We start from the raw sequence: 17,279 nt of genomic DNA, 5'->3' as shown, positions 1-17,279 counted from the left end.
GGAAGTATATAAGCTTTATTGTCGTTCCTGATTAGAAAAGTGGGGCCTAAACCCCTGAGTAGGGGGTTAGGGTTCTTCCCAGGTCACTGCTGGCAGATGGTGCCAGCATGACCTGTAGCCCCCATTGGCATGGCTGCCTCTTAATGATTGGCAGCCAAGCCCAGGCACTGAGGCTAGAACCACTGGCCAGTTCTGGAGCTGATGATACCGTTGGCTGTCCAAGGTCCGGGGGTTAGGAAACAGCAGAGGCAGCAGTCTCCAGGGTGACCTGTGCAGGCTCCATGGGAAATAGGGACAGTGATGCATCAACAGAGGGAGGGGCATATCCTGGTCCTTCTGGAATGTCCTGAGACAGAGGCCAGTGCTGGCCCCTCATCGAGCCCAATCGTGAACTTGCTGCATGTCCTTGGGTGGGCAGCGACCATTCTCCGGGCATGAGTTTCTGTGGGGCTGTCCAGTTCTAATCTTCATGGCCGTGCATCCAGATCCCACATGCCTTGGGTGGCTGCCCACACAGCAGTCACAGTTGGATGGAAGTCCATCCCTGGCCATGGTCCAGTGGTGGCCAGCTTGGGCTCTGGTGGTTTAAGGGAGTGCTGCACACAAGAGGAGAGATGCCTGGAGGGCACGGCAGCTGCAGGGGTCTGGACAGCTGGGCTGCGGGTCAGATCACTTTAAGGACTCTGGGAAGACGAAAAGAGGCGTGAGTGCTGCAAGGGCCAACTAACAGTGCCCCAGGCTGGACGGGGTACCTAGTCCATGCCAGTGACCAGCTTGTGGGCATCAGGGCTACTTGGTCTTGGGTGTAAGGATCTATCCACCATGGGCAAGATGCTGCAGCCCTTTCACGGTGAATACAATATTCCTGGGTCTCTGTCGGGACTGAAAGACGGGCCTATCATGGTGATCATGGCCACCCACCTAGCAGAAGCCACTACTCCAGCTGTCAGCAGCAGCAGATCATGCTGTCACCAAATATTTGAAACCTCTGGAGATAACCATGAAGAGTATCTCCAGAGCCAGGAGGACTGGGGCCAGTTTCCACAGGCCCTGGTACCAGCCTCCTGGCCAGATGACCTACATACTCAGGAAGCATCAAGGACTACATTCAGAAGATTAGTAAGCGGCCTGGCCATGCCACATGAGGGGACAGCCAGCCTAGAACCCACCATACCCTGCAAGTCTCCCATGGTGGTGGTAGCAACAGGTAGCAACTCACCTGGGTGCCCTACTGCCGGGGTGCCACGTCCATTACAGGCTTCTGGACCCCAAAGGCCGTAATGAAGATGTTGACCACCACGATGATGAATACCAGTCCCGTGGCCAGGTTGTTAAGGAAGTCCAGCTTGGCGTGCTTGGCTGGGTTGTTAAGGTCATACTTGACTGTGGGCGAGAGGGAGTAGATGCTGCCCAGGGAAGCCTGGACCGGATCAAAGTGTCTCGGGAGTGTGTTGAGTGGACGGTGTAGGGCTCTTGGCCATATTTAGTGTTTTGTTCCCCATTCAAAAATTACCTGCTTTGCTAAAATTAGGCATGGATGCTTACCTTCTATATTCCCCACTTTCTCCACGAGGAAAAGAAGCCCAGCAGGTTATGTGTGAAGCTAACGACACTTCTGAATGCCACCAGGCCAGGTTTTGCTTCAAAGGCAAAAGTGCTGAACTCAAGAGCCTTAGTTTATGGAGCCTCCAATCTAACCTAGGCTGTGCTATTATACCCATTGCACGGGTATGGACCATGAAGTCCCGGAAGGTCCCCTCATTAGCCCAAGGTCACACTGTCAGAAAGCAAATCTGGAGCCCTACTTGTCCTGATGACATCTGCTCTAACTCTGGCAACCCCAGGCACTTTCCTATCTGCTATCCATCTGTGCCTACCAACGAAAGTGGGTTGCCTGCTGAGGGCACATTCAGTGATTAAGTTTGGGAACTAGTGGTTGCACTCTACACTTTGGGTTTTTACTTGGGCATCCTGTCCATGGAGACAGTGGTCCAGGTCCAAAGTCACCTTGTGGGCCCAGAATCATCTTATCTCCAGCATCCCCTCTCTTTACCTCATGCCCCAGTATCTCCTTTTCACCTCCCAAACCAGAGTCCCCTTATCACATTTTGACCCAAAGTCTCATCCCTGCTTCCTAGGTAAGGGTCTCTTTGTCTCCTGTGGAACTTGGCTGCTCTTTGTTACTGGACACAGACAGCAAAGTCAGGCCTGAGCTGGTCTGGGCAGGGAGGACTAGCTGACAGAAGCTATCATGGCAGGGAACCCACTCCCCCTTCCCTGCACTATACCATCTTCCAGACCCCGAGGACCCTAAAGTTTACTCTGCTTTCAAAGGACAGGGTCAGAGGGGAGAACCCACAGCCTGGACCAAAAACCTGGCTACCTGAGAGCCAAGTATCCGAGGAGAAACCACTACCCCCCACCTACCCCTATGTATCTCCCCACCCATCCCTGGGGCTGTGCAAGTAGCCATGGACCCTACCCAAGAAGATGAGCAATACGCCCACTCCGATCTGCAGCACGAGGGAGATGGAGATGAGGACCACGAGGGGCACGAAGAAGGCAAAGTCATGGCCCTGTTCCACCACGGCTTTCAGCTGCGACGCGTTGGCCATGAGCAGTGCGATGTCTAGCATGCTCTCCGCAGCACTCTTCTTGTTGGCATAATGGTTTACATTGATGGGCCGGTTCCTCCAGCCCCAGCGGGGTGGCTGTGGGGAGCAAGGCAGTCAGCAGGCAGGGTCAACTTGGGGATCTGGGTCTTCCTGGTGCTGCGGGGAATTACCAAGGCCCCTGCAGGTAGGGCTTCTGATGCCCCAACCTTGGCAAGTGCTCACTACTCTAAGGAAATTCCCTGGAGTAATGTTCTGGAGAGAAGGAAGCCAGAACACCATCCTCAGCACACACTGGCCTCCAGCAGAGAAATACCATGGCCCTCTCTATCCTGTACAAGAGCAGGTAGTCCTCCTTCCCTGGGAACCCTGGGCCTCCCCTTCCTCAGAGTCTACGTTCCTGACTGGTATCAGGAAGAGACACGAGGTGGGAGTAGACAGGCTCCCACATGCTGGCCCAGGCTTGAACTAATCTTTCCTGGGCTGAGTTCAAAGGTCTGGTCAACCCTGCCTTGGCTCACCTCCCAGGCCCAGCCTCACTACCCTCAGTGTAGCTTCACATACAGACAATAACCCCAGCTTCAGCATCACCCTACAGAACGGTCTCGCCACCCAGTTTAGCTAAAGCTACTCATGGATATGTGGCACCAAGAGCACACAGCAGGTGTTCAACAGATGCCCCACCAACCTGCATGCAGTAGAACAGGATGTCTGTCTCCTGAATTTTCAGAGTAACGGCAGAGATAGAGTTCTGAGCTCCTTTCAGGGTGGGCAACCCTTGGTGGCCTTCTCTCTTCTCTTATGGCTAATCTCAGTCAGTCCCTGTTTCTCCCCGGAGGCCACTTCCCAGGTCACCTCCCACCTCTCTTTCATTGCTAGTCACAAAGGACCCTGTAGTCTCTCTCTACCCACAGGGCTTCCCCTTCCAGATATTCCCATGCTCTGAGGTTCTCTCTGGAGGTCCCTGCTTCCAGTATACCTCCCCGATCCCTCTGGTAGGACCTGTCCCTCTCCTGTACCAACAGGTCACCTCTCTGACTGGCTTGCTGCATTCTAAGGCACCTTTAAGTGGCTAGTTTTCTCTTTCCACTGAGCCAGTCAGCTCTCTCAAGCTGCCCTGGCCCCTTCTCAGCTACCCAGGAAAGTCTCACCAGACCTAGGCTCAGCCTTTTGTCCGCTGGTGCCCACAAGCCTTCAAGGCCCGCATCATAGCCTCCAGGGATGGGCATGGAGCTGAAAGAGGTAGCCAGGACCCGCTGTTGGCAGTCAGCCACCTGGGGCCACCCTGAAAGATCCTGTTTCTAGACTCATGAAAGATACAGGGCATGGAGGCGGTGCTGTGGGGAAGGCGCTCACTGCACTCAGGTGACTATTTTCTTGCAGGCTGGGAAGCCCAAAGCAGATGCCTCTACTTGGACAGTGTGCGTGCCTGAAATTTTTTCTGAAGTCATGCATTCAAGAAGGAAGGCAGTGTGGGTGGTGGGAGGAACAGGTGGGCTCTGCTGCCTGAGCCTGGGCTGGAACATCCCAACCCCTGCTTTCAAAGTAAGCTGCCCTTCAAATAGCAAGTTCCTTTTGGTAACAGTTCTTACTTAAGGGCACATTCCTCGTCTGTGAGTATGTATATAGGTATGTGTGTATAATTTTACATGCATATGCAGTTGTATGTATTGTAGAAGTTTACAAATGCATGGACATACATAGGTGTGCATATGTGCTCGAGTACTGTGTGTGCGTGTATGTGCAAGCCCATGTATCACATAACACATACATATATGTATCTTCACATAAACACACACAGATAAATGTGCCTACACATGTATGCATACATACATAAACACAGAAAGTGGAACTTTTGATAGCTTAGCTGGCGGAGCAGAGAACTCCAACTCCAGAGAATGGATGAATGATGCAATAACAGCCGCAGGCTAAGCTTGCAGGCTGCTGGGCGGCAGGAAGAATTCCTTTTGATTCTGAACCATTTAAATACTTGGTGATCACATCATCACAAGGAACAGATACATGAAGGAGCTGTTTCATGTCCCTAACCTCCCCCTCTGCTCTCAGGACTCTTAGTCACAAATTCCTATGTCTCTGCTGTTCTCACTCGAGGGGTAAACTGAGGCTCTGCACTGGAAGTTTCTTTCCAAAGCTACACAGCAGTTGGGGGCCAGGCTACAGTCTGAACTTCGGGGCTCAGAGTCCCGGCAGCTGAGACTCTAAGAGGACAGTTCTCACGGGGCCCTGTGTCTAGTTCAGGACAGCCAGTCCTGCCCTGTCTGTGTCTCACATACGCCACGGGGCTTGTGGACCTAATAGCCTGGGATGGCTCACAGCCCCTGGGACTGACAGAGGCTATGATCCATCAGCCATCTGCTTCCCTCTCACCCTGTAAGATGATAAGGGCCTCAGGCTGAGGCACAGGCCCGAAGGCAAAGCAGGCCTTTGCATGGTGTTAAACTCCACCTCCCACAGCCTGGCTCTGTGCCCCCCACATACTGTAGGTCCCCCTACCTTCACATCTGGGGATGCCCTCTGGGAAACCCATCTGCCACTGAGTACTGGGACACACCACTCTTCTCAGGGGATCAGGAGATGGGAGTCTCTGGGAGCTCTGTAGGATACCTCCAGGGAGTGGAAGATCCACATTCAAAGCCAGGATAGGGCTGCACCTGCACACATACCATTGGTGTCCACCCTCTGAGGCCTCTGGGGCTTCATGCAGCTGGGAAGGGGCCCAATCTGGGGTCTGATCCTGAGTCGTGCTGATGGCCTCTCCCAGGATATACAATAGGATGGATCCAAGGGTGGCTGGGCCACCCAACCACAGATCAGGGAGCCCTGCGGGCCTAACTAGTTGCCCGAGCATGCTAGAAAACCCTGCCAACCCTGTGCCAGTGACCTGGGCAGATGAGGGAGAAAATATACTGGTTAATATGTTCCAGGGCTGGCAGGAGTTCCCTGAAGCCTCAGAGGCAGCTGGGAACTGACATCAAGTAGGCTGTTTTCCTCTAAACACCAAGAAGGAACATTGTGCAGTAGTCAGCATATACAGGGAGCTGCACTTGACAGGGCCTGTCTCATGGATGAGGTGGGAGGGGAGTGGGCACCTAAGGGCTGGCTTAGTCATAGCACAATGAGTGCTATGGACCCCCCCCCCCCAAAGCTTAGATGGGGATCTGTGCCCATCAGCTTGATCCATAAAGCAGGGTGTTGTCCCTTATATACACACCCTGCCCTTCCCAATCTCGCCACACCAATGGCCGGCAGGGTGATTGTTTATCAGTAAAACAGATGTGAAAATCCAGGGGATTTTATACCATGATTTCAGAGGTTCATGACCTGCTGGGGCACGCTGCATCAAATGGCAGGGCCAGGATGTACCCTTACTCAGTGCCTGGCTCTCCCCGGTGACAGACTTGACTGCAGTCAAGGAGCAATACCAGCATATGAACAAAAAGAGAAACAAGGAAAAGAAAGGCCAGGCTACACAGGCCCTCCATGAGGCCAAAATGTCCTAGGTGACCCAGAGGTCTAAGTCTAGATAGATCCTTGATGACCCCACCCTGGACTGCTCAGAGACCCCATTACACACCAGCAGATGGTGGGGGTTACTGTGGCACAGGGGCAGGAGCTGCAGACCCACTCCTAGGCCAGATCCAGCAGGAAGCCACCTGTCCCTGTCTGAATCTAAAGCCCAGACTTCGGTGCCCCAGGCTGCACTGCCCTTGCCCAGGGAGCCTAAGTATTTCCTGGTTCCACATATGCATTCTAGTCAGGAAACTCCAGTGAGGGAGCAGGAAGGATAGGAGGCAGGGTCCCCACAGCCGACTCACTTCCTGTGGCTCAGAACTGACCAGGAGTTACCCTGAGGCCCACTAGGGTGGCCTTTAGAACTTGGCTAAGATCTGACTGTCCTAGGATCTGCCAGGCAAGCAGAAATAAGGGAAACAGAAAACTTCTGGCAGCTGAGGCCAGGCAGAGGGAATGGGCGTGTGCATGGTACAATGACATGGCCTGGAGACCTAAGATATGGCCATTGATACCCCAGCCTGGGTTCAGTGAGGGGCAAGAGAGCAGGGTGGGCACTGCAGGGCTACGGCCCAGCTCCACTCAGTCCCCCCCTCCCCCAGCAGGGTCTAACATGAAGCTACGCCCAGCATCATCACATGGGCATGGTGTTTCCGCACTGAACTGTGTTTACTGTTCCACAGCTGCCAGGTAATAGTGAGCTAACTCACAACAACTGCCTCGGTCTGGACATGAATGAGGCCTTTAGGCGCCTGGCTCTGGGGCACCTAGCATCTGGAGGGGCACAGGCAGAGCTTGCCGAGTGCTGTACTTCAGAAGACCCACCAGGGCGCTCTGCGGAGCTTCTGCCACCTGGGAGGTTAGGGCGCTCCTTTTTCCAAAGGCAAAACTGAGTTTCCCTTGAGGTTCCACCCTAAGGACAGCACTGTCCTCCCCAAGCCTCTGTGGGTGTCACCATGAGAATGCCTCCATAGCTAACACCACTGTGCGCTGTACTCTGTTGCAAGCATTTCCTCTGCATCAGCCATACAGTTCTTACTTAGCAGAAGCCCTGTTACCACGGCATTTCATAGATGATAAACTGAGGCACAGAGTGCTGACACGCCAGATATTTGGAGGTAGGGTCCTGAGGTTGGGAAGAGGGACAAGGCATTGAGTGGGGCAGCCTTTAAGGCTGGCCACACACCAGGGAAGCATCCTGTCCCCAACGACCCTAAACAACCCCCCCCCCCCACCCAGCCCTGTATGTTCTCAATAATTCAGACTCAAGACTCTACTTGTACGGATCCCTCTTCCTGGGTGCTCTTCCACTCAACCAGAGGGACAAATCTGTGTCCCTCCAGCAAGCCAATGCAGGCAACTCCGTCACACAGGAGCCTTCTCTGGCCTTTGCTCCCCACCAACCCCCTGTCAGGCAGTAGTTTTATTCCCCTACCTGTGCTTTTCAATGAAGCAGTGGGGGATGGGTCTCTCTCTCTCTCTCTCTCTCTCTCTCTCTTTCTCTCTCTCTCTTTCCCAGAGCCAAGACAGGGACTCCCAAGCACCTAACCCATCTCTCCTGTGTATAAGCCCAGGCTTCCCTTAGGAGGCACACCTCATCCAGCTGTCTGCAGAGTTCAACAGACATAGAACTGAAGGGAAGGCACAGCAAGGCAAGGCCCGGGGCTGGGACAGGCAGGGTTCCCTTCAGACCAGCTTCTAAACCACCTGTCCACCCGCTCCTGATCTGCATCCCCTGGCCTTAAAGGCAGAGGGATATCATTGGTTCTTCCAGTTAGATGATGTTAAAAAAAAGGCCCAGAGAGATCTGACCCTCTCCAGAACAGCCAGGGTGTCCCTTGTCCACTGCTCCCAGAGTGCTCGCAAGTCTCAGCTGTCACACCTGAACGAGTCTCAAGGCTCTTCTAGTCCCATTTTCTCCTCTCATCCAGGGACAGACGGCCAGGCTTCCACCTCTTGCTCCTCTGGTCCCTCCTCCCTGAACAACCCTGTTCCCACAGTATGGGCCTGAACAGGGGCTGAAGGTCCCTGTTCCAGTCTATTTTACCCCACGGGGAATTGTGGAAAATCCCAGCCTGGTGCAATTTCCCACCCCCACCCCGGGGTGGGGTGTCGGAAAAAGAAGGAATGTCCAAAGTCAACAAGTCACAGAGGGCCAGAGGGCCATGCGGGGTGGTACTAGTGAAGGCTGGGCCCTGGCATGCTCAGAGGTAGACTATGAGGTGAGGGGTGAGGAAGGACGATTCCCTCAACATGGGGCATCCGATCACCGCTGTAGCCTCGGCAGAGCAAACTCTGGGCAGGTCCTTTCAGTCCTAGAGTGGACACCCTGAAGGCTGAGAGGGTGACGTTCTGTTTTTCACAGGCAGGTGACCGCAGCAGGGCACAGGCTCGGGTTTCCCCTACCACCGCTGCGTGCAACCGTGTGGTCACCATGTGGTGACGTAGCTGTCTGCCTGATGCTGGTTTCCAACCAGGAGGCGGTGACTCCTTCTCCCGCCCACCCCAGGGCACGCAGGAGGAGACAGCTCCCAGACACTGGAAGTTGGAGGGCGGTGTGGGAGGAAAGGAAAGTCCGGGAGAGCGGGATGCCAGCCTCCTCCACCCGAGGAGTGTGGCCAGTCAGACGTGGGGCTCTGCACAGCGTGGCACGGCCCGGCACCATACGGCAACCGCTGCACGCTAGACCTCCTGGCTCCTCTGCCCACCTGCTGTGCTGGCCCCAGACCCCACCACTTGTGCTCCGGTCAGATTAAGTATGACTTTGCCCGGGGGCAGCGGCCACCACCACCACCCCGCAGTGCGGACGCCACGCGCACCGGGCCCGTCACCCACAGGTGCCCGCTGCTGAGCCGGGCCCAGAGAGGGCGGCGCCAGCCAAGGTCACACAGCGGCCGGGACAGGGGTGCTGGGGTCTTACCGAGGCGTCGGGGGAGCCGGGGGAGCCCGGGCGCAGGTCGCCGTTGAGCTCGTACTCCTCGGTGCCCGGCTCCATGGTGCGGCCGCTCGGGCCGCCTAGCACTCGGCCTAAGCGCGCCCGCGCCTCTGCCGCGGGCTACGGTTGTGCGTCCGCCCCCGGCCGGTCCCGACACGCCCCCCCCCTGCGCGCGGCCGCCCCCAGACTCCGCCTCCACTCGGGGCGGGCCCAGGCCTAGAGGCCGGATGCTGGAATCGCGTTGGTCCAGGATAACCTAGCTCGCGTTTTGATGGCCCCAATTCTCAGGCTCCTCATGGATGACTGGGGCAGGTAGCCCGGCGCCTGACCTCGCGATGGCATCGGAGAGTCCCCAGGAACCCCGTCTCAACGCAGCTGATCAAGCGGGCCCCTCTCCGAGCTTTGAATGTGAGCATTTAATCTTTAAAAAGTGAGGCCCAGGGTGTGCCCGTTGCTGCCCCCTGGTGAGGTTTTCCCCTGGGCAGGGCGCACCCTGAGGCTGTAAAGTCCCAGTATTTGCTAAGTACTCAACCCAGGAAAAGGGTGTCAACAGTCACTCTGGGACACCTTAGCACGTGGCTTTCCACTTTAGGGACCTCAGCTTTTTTGCCTGGAACATGGAGATATGAATGAGGGCCTCCTGCGCATTCTAGAAGCCCGAGGGAAGCAGAGAGGACCGGTAATGTACCAGCGTTAGTGTATGGGGGAGCTGGCATCATGGTCCTGCTTGGACCTGGCACTGTGCACTCCAAGGGTAGAAGGAGCTGTTTGACTTCTGCAGGTTTTGGCTCCGTGGATCCTTGTGTCCCAGTAGCATGTCCTGAGAGTTCCCCTAGCCTAGAAGCCAGGTGGAACATGGAGGTGAGAGAACGTTGTCTTCCAAGGAACCACCCGATGAGGGAATTGAGGGTATTGGCCTGCTGCTGTTTCTTCTTCCTCCTGACTTTGACCTCGCTCTCGGGCCGCACTTTGCGTTCTCTCCTGGTGTTTGCTGATACCTCCCTTCCCTAGCATCCTAGAAGGAGTCAGCAGACCGTGGACCGATTAGGAAGATTAGTTGGGCCCAGAACTGGCATTCTGTGGCCGAGAGGCTCATCCTCTCCCTTTGCAGCTTCTTTCCAGCTTGTGTTGTAGTGTAAGGCTGGCGTTTGCTCAAGGCCAAGTAATCCTGTTTGTCACTGTTGTCGTCCTACCCCCACCCCCAACACACACACTACCACCACCACCACCACCGCCGCCACACCAACCAACACCACCAGAAGGAAGATAAGTATTAGAAAGGTGCCTGGCCCGAGGTGGTAGGTGCAGACCTTTTTTCCCAGCAGCGGGGGCAGGCAGATCACTGTTGAGTTTGAGACCAGCCTGGTCTACAGAGTTCCAGGACAGCCAGGGCTACATAGAGAAACCCTGTCTCGAAAAACTGAAAAAGAAAAAATAAAATATAAAAAGAAATGGTGTTTGTGCTGAAGAGATGGGTCAGTAGTTAAGCACACTGACTGCTCTTCCAGAGAACCAGAGTTTGATGCCCAGCACCCACAGCCATTTCTAGCTCCTGTTCCAAGGGATCCAACACTCTCCTCTGGCACACATGTGATGCACAGACATACATGCAGGCAAAACACTCACCCACATGAAATAAAATAAAAATTATTTAAGAAGAAGAAAGAAAGAAATGGTGTCCGAGGTTGCCAGTATGCCAGGTCCTGTTGCAGGCGCAGTGGAAACTACCCTAAGGAGTAGGTGGACAGTCAGACACCAAGTAAGAGATACAGAGGACAGCGCTTTGTGAAGCTGGCGCCATTACTTATTAAGAACAGGACTAAGGGGTGAGGAGCTAGATCTATGGCTCGGCAGTTAAGAACCCTTGTTGTTCTTGTGGAGGATGAGTGTGGTTTCCAGCACCACATCAGATGGCTCACAAGCACCTACAATTCCAACTCCACGGGGTCCAACACCTTCTTTTGGACATGCATTGATGTGCAATTTATTTATTTATTTAACAAATAGCAATTATTTAACTATTTACTTACTCACTATGTAGCTCTGTCAATCCTGGAACTTACTATGTACATCAGGTTGGCATCAAACTCATAGAGATCCACCTGTCTCCTGAGTGCTGGCCTTAAAGGAATGAGCCACCATGCCCAGCGAAACTTTATACATACATACATACAAGGATGCAGAGACAACTCAGTTGGGGAGGTGATTACTTTGGGTGTGAGGACCTGATTTTGATCTCCAGAATCCACCTAAAACACCTGGCACTTTGGTGTGTGCTTGTAATTCTAGTGATGGCAAGATAGGAGCAGAGAAACAGGTGTATCCCTGGAGCTCATGGCTAGCTAACCTAACCTTCTTGATGGATTTCCAGGCCAATGAGAGACCCTGTCTCTAACAAAAGTGCACAGGGCCTAAGGAATGACAGACACCCAAGCTTGTCTCCTGGCCTCTTCACACATGTGTGTCTGCCCTCACACAAGAACAGCCCTGGGAAGTAGGCACAACTCCTCCACACCTGGGAAAGGTTCAGTCAAGAGCTTTCAGGCCAGTAGACCGTACTTGGAGCTCCTGGAGGCACAAATGGCCTGTCTGCCTAGTCCCCCTCCTCAGCGAATGTTTCCTAATGGGACAGGTGGTCTTCCCAAGGGCATTGGAGACCAGTGGCTGCTCCCGAATGCTCAGCTCTCAGGTTAGTTTTAGAAGGGAAGCCGAAGGCACAGAAAGCGCGAATCAGCCTAAAGTGTTTATCTAAAAATGGGATTTTCCACTAACCAGCAGCATCAGGCCCTGCTGTGCACTTCTGTGTCACCTGAGGTCACAGGGGGCTGAGGGCAGAGACTCAGGGCAGCAAGGGGCCAAATTCTAACGTGGCACTCTCTGGTTCCATGACTGAGACTGATTGCTTGGCTTCTGGCTCTCCCAAATGTTCCCTCCTCAATGCTTTGCCCATTTGGGAGTCCTGGAGGTTAACACCACAGGTGCCTGTGGTTGTATTTTGTTTGTGCTATAAAGCTTGCCTGAAGATTAGAGGGCAGAGCTAGCCACTAATTAATCATAGAAGCTGGGCAGTGATGGCACGTGCCTTTAATCCCAGCACTCAGGAGACAGAAGCAGACAGATCTCTGAGTTCAAGGCCACGCTGGACTACGTGAAATTGATCTAGTCTAAAAGGGAAACAGGGTCAGGCAGTGGGGGATTACACTTTTAATCCCACCCAGTACTTGGGAGTCATACACATTTAATCCCAGCACTAGGGAGGAAGAAACAGGAAGAGATATGGCTGGGTGGAGAGAGGAATATAAGGTGGGAGGAGACAGGAGTTCAACGCATTCAGTCTGAGGATTTGAAGAGACAGAATCTTGCCCCCCCCCCCCGAGGATTTCGTAGAGGTAAGAACTAGTGACTGGCTACTCTGCTTCTCTGATCTTTCCACTTTCACCTCCTAATATCTGACTCTGGGTTTTTATTATTAAGACCAATTAGAATTCATACTACAGGCACCTACCCTGGGAGGCAAGGGAGTCTTACACTACCTATAGCACACACTGGATCAAACCTGCAGCCTTGCGCGTGTTAGGCAAGTACTCTGCCATTGAACTATATTGACAGCCCTGCTGGAAAGCCAAATCTATGGTGTGGACACCGGCTATGAGCAGCCATCTCTAGTCCGTGTGTGGGACCAGCCGCTTCCTACACTAGTAGGGCTCCAGGAGGCAGGGTGGGGCAGGGTGTGTGTCTGTCAGGCTGCTGGTGGCAGGCAGGCAAGCGCCCCAGGCACCACTGGAACCTGTTCTGTCCTTAGAGCCCCTGGGCAACCCCTAGTCATTTTAGAGGAATACAGGAGGACTATGGTGGAGCAATCCAGCATACATTCACACTCTGTGCAATCACTCAGTGTTCCACCCACAGCCTTGGGCAGTGCTTCTTCTCCCCACCCCCCAGCCTCAGTTTCCCCATTCGTCAGTGGGACAGAGAAAAGGCTAAGACGTGTGGAGCTTTGTTAGCTGGCTGCCCTTCTAAGTAAGTCCACAGAGGGATTCCCATGTCTGCTGTGTGATCCTTTCTTGCCTAGGACATGTTGCCTTTCCCTCTGGGCTCAGGGATGTTTACCATACTTTCCTCTGCTGGATCTAACCCAGGATGTGTCTTAAAGGGACAGCACCCGCTGTGTCCCTGCTCCCCATCTGCTTTCAAAGTCTGCTGGGAAGGCTGAATGGATAAGAACAGTGGCCTGAGAGAAAGGAGCCATTTCCTAGATGCTGGCCCTGAGCTGATGGTCCCTCTGGAAGTGACCATTGCGAGTGTCCTCAGGAGAGAATCTGAACAGGAAAGGGACCCTAGATAGTGTGGCTGAGCTCTATGTACACACAAACCCCACACAGAAGCATGTCTGCATTTGTTTGCACAAGGGCACTGAGTCTTTGCCAAGTAGCTCAAGGCCAGTGTCTCAGGCTATGTCCCTAGTGCTGGGGGACTCTCAAGGCCAGTGTCTCAGGCTACATCCCTAGTGCTGGGGGACTCTCAAGGCCAGTGTCTCAGGCTACATCCCTAGTGATGGGAGACTCCCATGTGTCATTCAGGGATGATAGAAGCAGGAGGGTTCATGTTGAGACCGGTTCAGCCACCCCCACTCTGAACGGTGGGATTTGGGGTTGCATCCTAGTCTACAAAGCAGAACAGCTCTGAAGAGGCCATCTGAAGGTTTTCTGTTCAACTTTCCCAATGGTGCTACTTCCAGTAAGCAGCTCTATCCTCCTAGCTGAAAAAGGGACCTCAGGGCTGGGGTGATGGTTCAGTCAGTAAAATGCTCTCCTTGCCAACATGAGAACCTGAGTTCAACCCCCAGAATCTACTTTTTTTTTGGTTTGGAACACTGTAGAGTACCTGCCTCTACCTCCCAAGTGCTGAGATTAAAGGTGTGCATCACCACTGCCTGGCTCAGAATGCACATTTAAAAAGCTGGGCACAGTTGGTTTGTAATTCTAGCACTAGAGGTGTGTAATCCCAACAGCGGAGATGTGGTGACGAACAGATTCCTGGGCTCGCTAGGTAGCCTGTCAGCCTAGCCTACCTGGTGAGCTCTAGGTGGGTGATAAATCCCGTCTCAACATAAAGGTTGCTGGCACCTGAGGCCTTAGAGGGCTGAGGATAGGTACAGGCATTTTCACAGTAAGCAAATGCAAGGTGACATTTCCGTGTGGAAATAGGGTGGTCAGACACCACGATCTAACCATGCTAGCTTTGGGGGAGATGAGTGTGTCCCCCACAGGCCTTACAAGTCACTGCACTGTGCCACAGAGGCCTTTGCAGAAAAGCTGAGCCCTTCCCTGTTACCACGTGCCGCAGGTTCCTGGATGAAATACTGTGTTCAATCCTCAGCCCCACACTCCTGAGTTTAGCTTCCTTCCTGCCGTCTGGGAAATGACTGTAAGAGCAGCCACATTGGACCTTGAGGCTATCTTGGGCATGGGAGCCTTGGATAGCAGAGCCAAAGATAGAAGCAGCGCCTGGCGGTTCTAGCACAAATCCTAATTGGTATTAATAATAAAAACCCAGAGTCAGATATAGGGGCTAATACTGAAAATCAGAGAAGCAGAGCAGCCAGCCACTAGAGAGTTCTTTTACCTCTACCAATGCTCAGGCCGAAGGGGTGATCCTGTCCTCAGACTGCATTTCCCGACTGCATCAGTCTCCACCAGACCTCAGACTGCCTTTATCTTATATCTCTTTTCACCAGCCATGTCACTCCTGTCTCCACCTCCCTAGTGCTGGGATTAAAGGCATGTGACTTCCAAATACTGGGATTAAAGTTGTGTGCCATCACTGCCTGGCCTCTAGTGGCTTAACTCTGCACTCAGATCTTCAGGCAAGCTTTATTTGTTAAAACTCAAACAAAATATCACTACAAGCAGTGAGGCGCACACTTTAATCCCAGCACTCAGGAGGCAGAGGCAGGCAGATCAGGCAGTTTGAGGCCAGCCTGTTCTACAAAGTGAGTTCCAGGACAGCCAAGGCTACACAGAGAAGCCCTGTCTCTAAAAACAAAAGAAAACAAAAGACAAAACCCAAAACAAGCAAACAAAAAAGAAGGCAGCCGCCTGCGTTCTCAAAACTCGGAGCACAGGTTCCGCCCAGTTTCCCCTCCCTAGCTTCTTACTGTAGGAAACACATTTTCTTGTTTTGAAGGTGCTGTAATTTAGTCTTCTTTTGACACTCATTGGCTGAACTCAGCTATAGTCTTAAAATCTAAAAGCTAGCAGGAGATGGTAGAGTCCTTCCTTAACATACATGCATGAGGCCTTAGGTTCGGACCCTAGGATTGTTATGTTTTTGGTTGAGAGCATAGCCTTTAATGGCTGAGCCATCCCTCCAGGCCAACCCTAGCATTGTTAAAACCAGTAGTGCATGCCTGTAATTCCGGTATCTGGAAGGTGTAGGCAGGAGGATTATAAAAGCCAGTCTGGGATATATGAGATCTTGTATAAAAAAAGCAAACAAAACAAAACAGAAAGGCAAGTCAAAACCCTCTGAAGGCTTGCTGGGAAAGCCTTCCCATGCCTCTGAATACACCCTGCCTCTGTTCTGCTCTTTCTTTTGTTCCTTTGAGACCTTTAAACCTGAGTGCCATTGGGCTCCTGTCCAGTCCCCAATGTCTGGCTGTCACCTGATGGCCATGCACCTGTTCCCTGGGGACCTCCCTGCACCTGGGTATGGGCCTGAAAACACTGTAACTGTGTGTTTGTGCAAGTGTTGTGTGCCCCATCCTGACCAGCATCTGGCCACAGCCTGGAAGGGAAGGCACCTGAGAGCTCAGATGTTGACTCTCCACCGTCTGGTATCTGCCTAGGGCATGGCTTGGCTACATCCTCCATCCAGCCCCAAGGCACGGTGCCAGGTGTCCCTTGGCCCAGGCTGTGATTAGCAAACCACTAATGACAGGGGCTGTCCCCTAGGCTCTTTATTCTTGGCCCTGACATGGACTGCGCTCAGGTCACCAAGCCACTGGTCAGAGTGTGGGAGTGAGGGTAGCAGGGGTAGGTGGCCTGTGGCTTGGCAAAGAATCTCTGCAGGCAGGCCGTCTCATACCTCCTGCTTCTCTTCTGAAGATGCAGGTTGAGCTGGGCATTAGCCATTGGACTCAGCCTGCCTGGGAGCTGATCAGGCTGGGGGTCCAGCTGGGCCATGAGGAGGTAGTGTCTCACTAGTAAACATGGTCGAAGTGCTCAGGGACTCACAGGAACTATGTCAGACACCAAGAGGAAGCCCTTGGCTGGCTGTCCCCAAAACATTCCCAGAGAAGCCTGGGTACCTGGGCTTGCCTCTCTGCGCATGGTCCTCCCCCAAACTCAAGTCCTTCAGGACTCAAAACACCTATTTTCCCATCAACCCTGTATCACTGAGACCCCTTCCACAGATGATGCAGGAGGACAAAGGGATACATTCTTGCCTGACTGCAGCTGCAATGTCTATACTATAATTGGCTTTCCCTGCTAAGAGTTAAAAGGAAACTACTTCCCACTGAGAAATGAATGAGAGGTGAGAGGTCCAGGCCTCATCATGGAGGGGTTAGGATGGACACAAGGTCAGATTTAGGCGATGTTCTTTGCTTGGGATGGCTGTACCTATAGAAGGGGGAAACTGAGACTTGATACTGAGACTGAGATCAGTTTCTTTGGCCTATTCTGGGCATCCCCTGCCTGCCATATTCAGTTGCTTGGATCCACCTCACAGTTCTTTCTGCCTCCCCCGATGGCCTGATACCCACCTCAGCCCTGAGAGTGTCCAGTTTGTGCTCCCACGGAGCCCCCAGTAAGACAGGGCTTTGATCCAAGGCTGTGGACACCTACTGCCACCCTCTGCCCCTGTGCTGTGGCAAGGACAAGATCAGCTGACAAGATCAGCTGTGTGCCTTGTGCATGGGAACACCATCAGCCCTTTGTCTGCAGGGCATGTCTTTCTTAACCTGCCTTTGATTTTGTCTGTGTTTTTTAAGCTCAGCCGCACATCAGAAGCAGGTGACCCCACCACCACTAGGGGTGGGGACTGCACACAGGCCCAGCCCAGCAGTCATACTCAGTCCAGGTTGGAGTAACCACTTTGAAGTGCAGTGCGTTAGCAGTCCCAAAGTGGAGGCAGGCCCAGGGCTCAGTCGGGGAAGGGCTATCTCAGGGTCTACCACGGCAGGCAGGGCTGTGCTCCAT

General features: G+C 53.4%; 1 protein-coding gene across 1 annotated transcript; it reads right to left on the bottom strand.

The window, feature by feature from the left end:
* On the bottom strand, nt 1–9,244 carry LOC121434034 (ninjurin-1). Its single transcript, XM_041632789.1, has 4 exons — nt 9,064–9,244; nt 2,483–2,711; nt 1,220–1,383; nt 1–683 (listed from the first exon to the last, which is right to left on the bottom strand). Exons 1-3 carry the CDS (start codon nt 9,136–9,138, stop codon nt 1,229–1,231), a joined length of 459 nt encoding a protein of 152 aa, XP_041488723.1. The 5' UTR covers nt 9,139–9,244; the 3' UTR covers nt 1–683; nt 1,220–1,228.
* Nucleotides 9,245–17,279: the final 8,035 nt, after the last annotated feature.

Source organism: Microtus oregoni, unplaced genomic scaffold (assembly GCF_018167655.1).
Source record: "Microtus oregoni isolate MIOR12 unplaced genomic scaffold, Mior012 000042F_ref0000377, whole genome shotgun sequence".
NCBI lineage: Eukaryota > Metazoa > Chordata > Mammalia > Rodentia > Cricetidae > Microtus > Microtus oregoni.
Note: the sequence above shows the minus strand (reverse complement) of the source record. Positions and strands in the feature narration are given on the sequence as shown.